Below are 7,490 nucleotides of genomic sequence, written 5' to 3' on the forward strand. Positions count from 1 at the left end.
GAAACATATTTTCCATTTTCTGCATTCAACAAATTCTATTAGAAAATACGAGATTATTGAATACAATTGGATAAAAATGAAGAGTTATTTGAAACTTTTAAAAATTTAGGGGCCAAAATTTTGTACCAATTAAAAGTTAGAGGTCAATTAACAAAATTTGAAAACATAAAGATAGCTTGATGATGTTTTTTCTTTCTCCAAATGGAAGTAGTCGAAAGATACCGTCATGATTCCTTCAATAAATCCCCGCCATCTGATTTATCCCTAAAACGCTGACGTATAAGGTGTCGGAGGTCATCCAACGGCCAAAAATAGATACACGTCATACTCTTGAGCCAGATCGCCGCTTCTCAGCCTTTATCCTGCCTGCGTACATTTCGCTTGCAAAGTCACTTTCTCGCCACTTACCTATCACCGTCATTATGGCCGCCGAATTACAACCACCGGAATTCCCCCTTGCCGGTATGGCCACCGCTACAGCCACAGCTTCCACCACCGTTCTATCACCTATCGAACCCGAGAATACAGGAGCACCTCCTCCGGCAACAAAACGGCAAAGACGGCCCAGCGTCCGTCTTGGTGAGATCGGAGATCAATCAGCTACTCTTTCATATGAATCGCACCTTCGACGCACCAAGCAGCACTGGCGCCTCCCTAAAGACTCCTCTAAATCCGTCAAGGCTCGGTCTATAACGAATCTTGTTAATGGAAATGACAGCCATGAAATTCAGGAAGCGGAGGGGAACACTGTAAATGGTGAAGTAAATCTTGAGTTCGGGCACCGCAGAAAAGCGAGAAGAGCGACGACAAAAAGAGTGAGATCAAATTGGATATCCAAGGTCGAAGAAGGAGGAGTTGAGGGAGATAGTAGAGAGGAAGGAGAGGAAGGATTTAGGGATTTCGATCAAGAATCCGATAGTCATTTGAAGAATCAAAGTCCAGTCCATTCTACAGATAACGCTGCTCTTGATATGTGGCAAGGCCATAGAAGAAGTAGCGTAACACGGGCTAGGGTTTCTGGGAGCAGAGACGACGACGCAATTGAAATGGATAATCTACCGGAATCAGATTCTAGAGAAAGAAAATGCAGTACTAGTGAAGGAGTAAGAACTTGGCTGATTGAATTGGGATTGAGCCGATATGCACCGGTTTTTGAAGTTCATGAAGTGGATGATGAAGTATTGCCATTGTTAACCTTGGAGGATCTTAAAGATATGGGAATTAACGCTGTAGGTTCCAGACGGAAACTCTACTCTGCAATTCAAAAACTTAGCAAAGGTTTTTCGTGAGTTTTTCTTCATATTCTCTTTTTGACCTCTATTTACTAAATTGTGTATGTTGCAACTCAGAAGAAGGGGAAAAAGAAACCTAGTCATGGATGAATTGTGAGCTTTCTAACTAATAATGGCTATATAATTTTGTTCTGAAGTGTTAATCTTTTCTATTGTCTTCTACCTTTTATTGAGATTGTTGCTGTTTCCTGATTAATTGATGTTGGTGATAATAGAATATGGAATAGTTGACAAAGATAGAAAGTTGCTTACTTGGATGATTATGTTTGTACATATTGATGTCATTGTCGCCATTGAACAACTTGGCTATTATTCCATCTTTTTTAAGCATTTTGCAGTATAATCTAATCTGTACAAACAACTTTGTTACTTATTGAATCTGTTAATATTCAAAGATTTAGTCGTGATTAGTTGATCTTTGTCTTATTGATTGTTTTGTTTAAGATCATGTGAATGTCAGTTATTAATCTTGTGTAGCTTTGCTTTATGTCATTCCTTTTTGTTTTATTTTGACTCTTACCCAACATTTGTATGATTAATACTCTTTTTTCCGTACTGATTGTTAGCATTCTCTATATGGAAATTCCATATAGATAAGGAAGTTGGGGCCTAAGTTAGGTCAATACAATCAAATCCTAGCATGAATAGTAGACTAGTCACATGACATCTATTATTACTCTCTGCTTCTTACAGAACAAATTTAGGATTTCAGAGCAGCTTTAAATCTGAGCTCAGATATTTTAACATACAAATTTTGCCTTGTTCTTCTGATCTCTGTTAGCCTATGTTGCACTGAAACTGAATTGGAAACAGATTCGGACACCGGGAAATGTTATTTCATTCTTTTACTTAATTTGATTTTATCTTAATCTTTTGGCCTGGTTTGGTTTTTCTATCAATCAATCAATCAATTGTAATCTGTACAAACAACTTTGTTACTTATGGAATCTGTTAATATTCAAAGATTTAGTTGTGATTAGTTATCTTTGTCTTATTGATTGTTTTGCTTAAGATCATGTGAATGTCAGTTATTGATCTTGTGTAACTTTGCTTTATGTCATTCCCTTTTGTTTTATTTTGACTCTTACCCAACATTTGTATGATTAATACTTTTTGTTCCTGTACTGATATTGTTAGCATTCTTTATTCGGAAACTCCAAATAGAAAAGGAAGTTGGGGCGTAAGTTAGGTCAATACAATCAAATCCTAGCAGCATGAATAGTAGATTAGTCACATGACATCTGCTATTAGCCTCTGCTTCTTACAGAACAAATTTAGGATTTCAGAGCAGCTTTAAATCTGAGCTTAGATATTTTAACATACAAATTTTTGCCTTGTTCTGATCTCTGTTAGCCTATGTTGCACGGAAACTGAATTGGAAACAGAATCGGACACTGGGAAACGTTATTTCATTCCTTTACTTAATTTGATTTTATCTTAATCTTTGGCCTGGTTTGGTTTTTCTATCAATCAATCAATCAATCAATCAATCAATCAATTGTAATCTGTACAAACAACTTTGTTACTTATGGAATCTGTTAATATCCAAAGATTTAGTTGTGATTAGTTGATCTTTGGCGAGCCTTGGCGCAACGGTAAACGTTGTTGTCGTGTGACCAAGAGGTCACGGGTTCGAGTCTTAGGAGCGGCCTCTTGCCAAATAAATTGTCAGGGGAAGGCTTGCCCCCGGTACACCCTTGTGGTGGGACCCCTCCCCGGACCCTCGCTCAGCGGGGACGCGTAGTGCGACAGGGCCGCCCTTTTAGTTGATCTTTGTCTTGTTGATTCTTTTGTTTAAGATCATGTGAATTTCAGTTATTGATCTTCTGCAACTTTGCTTTATGTCATTCCTTTTGTTTAAGATCATGTGAATACCAGTTATTGATATTGTTACCATTCTTTATATGGCAACTTCATATAGATAAGGAAGTTGGTGGCTAAGTTAGGTCAATAAAATCAAGTCCTAGCATGAATAGTAGATTAGTCACATGACATCTGCTATTAGCTTCTGCTTCTTACAGAACAAATTTAGGATTAGGGACTCAAGGCGCAACTTAAGGCGCGCTCCTGAGGAACACGAGGTGCAGAAAAAAAAAACTCTTACTAGTTCAAGCATAAACCAAGAAAACACACTTATAACCACATAAACAAGACAAAACCACATAAAAACGTAATACTAAATGTGAAAAACACCAAGTTAAGTTCATACTTCATAGAGACATTAACATATACTTAAGGTCTTAACACAATTCCTGGTTGCACGTTCTCTGCTGGTTTTTTTGTGTGTTGCAGTTTCTTCTCTTTTTGTTTGAGTGAAGACTATTCTTTACGCGACTCTGCTCTTAATGCCTCTCCAGTCTTTCTATATTTACGTCTCTTGATATTCTTATTTAGATCAAGGGTTAAGATTAAGTTTATTTAAATTAGATTATTGGTTGAGATTAATCAACCATTTGTGTTACACAAACAGTAAAAAAAACCCTAGTGAAAACCCTATTTGTTACTGAGGCGCGGCTTGACTCAGGCTCCAAAGCCCAGGCTGCGTAAGGCGCGCCTTTAACAAATGTGACATGACATATGCTATGAGCATCTGCTTCTTATAGAACAAATTTAGAATTTCAGAGCAGCTTTAACAGATATTTTAACATACAAATTTTGCCTTCTTCTGATCTCTGTTCTACCATTATAATGCCTTAGCCTCCTCATTTCATTACTAGTTAATTCCGCACTTGAACTGCTGCAAGTAGTTCACTTGCAGAAAGCTTTTGTTGGAACGTAGAAAAAGAAACTTGTTTAAGTACTGTCTTTTGCGTGTAATGTTGCAATTTGAATTACAGTTGTTTGGAAAAGGACCTCTGCCTCTGGAAATCACCTAGCACCCTTGTTTGTTTTGTTGATATGTTGCAATTTGAATTTGTCTTTCATGATTGACATATCACTGCAATTAGGAAATTTGTAGAGGTGAAACTTAATTACAGCTTATTGGGTTCCGGCATCTGGTAAGTAACCCTTCTTCTTGGCCGTCTTGCTCTTTTTGGTAGTTCATCTTTGTTCTTTTGCTGTTGTTAAACTTGATTTCTCTTCAATATTTCAGGGAGCTTTTGAAGGTATACACACACACAGTCTCATGTTCTGCAATTGCTTTATTTAGGTCTGAAAGTAAAATACTGAAGTAAGATGACTGCATTTATTTTCTATGGATAAGCGTCAAATTTGCCCCGAGAAGTTTAATTTTACCCTTATCGTACAATTTTGTCTTCATGGTAGAAACTTTAGCTCAATTTTATCATTGTCCAAGTAAATATCGACGAAAATTATTGACAAAATTTCTTAGAAAGGGGTAAAATTGAGCTACGAATTTTACCATGGACGCAAAATTGAGTTATTTCTTACGACAGGGGTCCCACTAACCGTAATGGTAAAAATTGATTCTTATCTCTATTTGCTTAATATGTCAATACTATTTTGCTAGAATTTTATCAATGTACACACACTTGCTTACTTCGAGCCTTGACGCAACGGTAAACGTTGTTGTCGTGTGACCGAGAGGTCACGGGTTCGAGTCTTAGGAGCGGCCTCTTGCCAAAAAAATTGGCAGGGGAAGGCTTGCTCCCAGTACACCCTTGTGGTGGGACCCTTGCTTAGCGGGAATGCGTAGTGCACTGGGCCGCCCCTGTTACACACTTGCTTACTCGCATTGCATGCTGAAAATTGTATCAGTTGAGGTTCTCCAAAGTAATTGATGTGGTCTATACAAGCCTTTGAACCCCCTTTTGGCCATTATTTGCATATTTACTGTCAATTCGGTCGTTGTGGTCGGACTCTATTACGGATTTCTGACCACGGTTTCCATGGGGCACTCTCTTATCTCTTCCTTCTTCGAGCTCGGGTTATAGAAGGAGGAGAAGAAGGAACTGAGGAGAAGTATCAGCAAGAACAAGTTTTATTATGGGACATTTCATGATGTTCATATCGATCTATTATGCGTCTCTTGGTTTGTTTTCATTTTTCGGAATTACTTTTTGCCTTTTAATTTTAAAAGAGAGTTAAAAAGTGGTAAAATTTCAAAACAACTACTAGTAGAAAAACAACTAATATAAATATGCGAAATAAACAAGCCCTTAAGCTTTTATGGTTGAAACTAATATTTACTACTTAAACCAAACAGATCTTTAGGAACCAGATTGAATAAATCTGATTTTGAATTTTAAACTTAACTTAGGAGCTATAGGATAATAAATCTGATTTTGAATTTTAAACTTAACTAATTTAACAGGATAATATATTCGAATTACAGAAGAAGATAATTAAAAATTACACCATAGTTAGGATTAATAAATTATTTAAAATTGTTTCAAACTCTTAAACAAATTTATTTAAATGTTATATCTAGTGGTTTTTTTAAGACTTTTTTTCTGTCATAAGATGTGGCTAAGTTTTACGCTGGCCGCTACAAACCTACCGCAACCCTTCTCCTTTGTCCGGGCTTGGGACCGGCTGTAAAGACCACCAAGTGACCCTCACAGGCGGAGTTTAAGACTTTTTTTTTCTGTAACCGATTAAAATTACGATATTCTGATATTTTAAGATTTAAAATCATATAACGATAAAATACATAAAAATGATTTGCATAATTGTAAATAAAAATTAAAATCTGTTTTTTAGTGTAATTTCCTCTAAAAATAATTATTTGAGTTTATAGTTGCGGTGTGGTTTTTCGAAATAGTCAGGGGCATCCTCTTGGGTCATTTGCCTTCCCCCTTGATTGTGCTTTGGTACACATGGCGGAATTGCAAGCTGCTATTTTTGCAGTTTCGATTGCGAGGTCACGTGGATGGACTCGTCTTTGGATTGAAAGTGACTCGACTTACGTTATTCGATTTTTTCGTGCCCGTGCGCAGATCATTCCCTAGACAATGCGTGTGGATTGGTTAAATTGTTTAGATTCAATGACGCATATTCAAGTGGTTGTCTTCCATGTGTTCCGTGAGGGAAATCAAGTGGCGGACGCTCTTGCTAATTACGGACGTCTAACGTCAGATTTACAAATGTGGAATACCCTTCCAGACTTCTGCTCCCTTCTTGCTAGAGATAATGCTCTTGGTAGGGATATGTTTAGATTTTCTTAAAACATTCTTTGTACTGGTTTCATACTTTTTTCATCTCTTCATTTATATATTTGGTTCTTTGCCTTTTCGGGGGTACCAACCTGGTTGGGATTCCCGTTGGGCTAGATCCGTATTTTAATAAAAAAAATACTTAATCTTAATTATCTTCTTCCTTGTAATTATATAACCACGTTATAACTCATGAACTTTAAATCTTGAAATAAATCTGGTTTGGATTATATGGACTCTAATGATTAAATAAATTTGATCATTTACCGTTAGATCTAAACTGATTAAAATTTTATGGTGGAAATTCAAAACATCCTAAAGTTTAAATTTAATCAGACTAGATTTAACGGTGAATGAGTAAATTTATTTAATCATTAAGATCCATATAAACATTACTATTTATTGTGATTTTTCTCATAGTCAATTGTGAATGAAAATCTGATGTCTCCACTTCCCTATCCCCTTCCCTGTCTCCCACTCATTTCTTGACATGTGTCAACTTTAATCTTTTTAATTCTAGTCATTTGAACACTTTTCACCTTAGTAAACCATGAATCCAACTTTAGTTAACTTTCTGGTGCTGATGAACGGGAAACACTAAAGTTCTTTCTTCTCTAATCATCTAAACATGTCTCTTCCAATTTCTTTTCCTCTTAATTTTTTCTGTATATTTCTGAGATTTTCCTATTTCAATCTATAGATTGTTCAACCTACCTCTGTTTGATTCTAATTTCCAACTCTTCCTAATTATTCCATCCCTCTGTTTGATTCTAATTTCCAACTCTTCCTAATTATTCCATCCCTGTGCCTATTACTTTTAATCTTTCCCTTCCCTTTTCTGATTCTGATAAAAATTAAAATTAGCACATAAAATTTAGCTATAGATTAAATGTAAAGTCAACAACTCCTGATAATAAAACTTTCTAGGAGGAGATTGATTCAACATAGGTTGATCGTTTGAAGAGAAAAACAATGATCGGAGGAAGAAAATCAAAGATGAAATCCGATTGGAAGAGAAAGTTGATATGCGTACACACTGCTGAATGAAGTTAACCTCAGTTGTTAATCCTAAATTCTGTTA

General features: G+C 36.2%; 1 protein-coding gene across 1 annotated transcript; it reads left to right on the forward strand.

The window, feature by feature from the left end:
• Positions 1-213: 213 nt before the first annotated feature.
• On the forward strand, positions 214-6,600 carry LOC136206908 (uncharacterized). Its single transcript, XM_065998117.1, has 2 exons — positions 214-4,291; positions 4,387-6,600. The coding sequence occupies exon 1, from the start codon at positions 423-425 to the stop codon at positions 1,287-1,289; it is 867 nt and encodes a 288-aa protein (XP_065854189.1). The 5' UTR covers positions 214-422; the 3' UTR covers positions 1,290-4,291; positions 4,387-6,600.
• The last annotated feature ends 890 nt before the right edge of the window (positions 6,601-7,490 follow it).

The sequence above is a fragment of the Euphorbia lathyris genome, chromosome 9 (genome assembly GCF_963576675.1).
Source record: "Euphorbia lathyris chromosome 9, ddEupLath1.1, whole genome shotgun sequence".
In the NCBI taxonomy this organism is placed as follows: domain Eukaryota; kingdom Viridiplantae; phylum Streptophyta; class Magnoliopsida; order Malpighiales; family Euphorbiaceae; genus Euphorbia; species Euphorbia lathyris.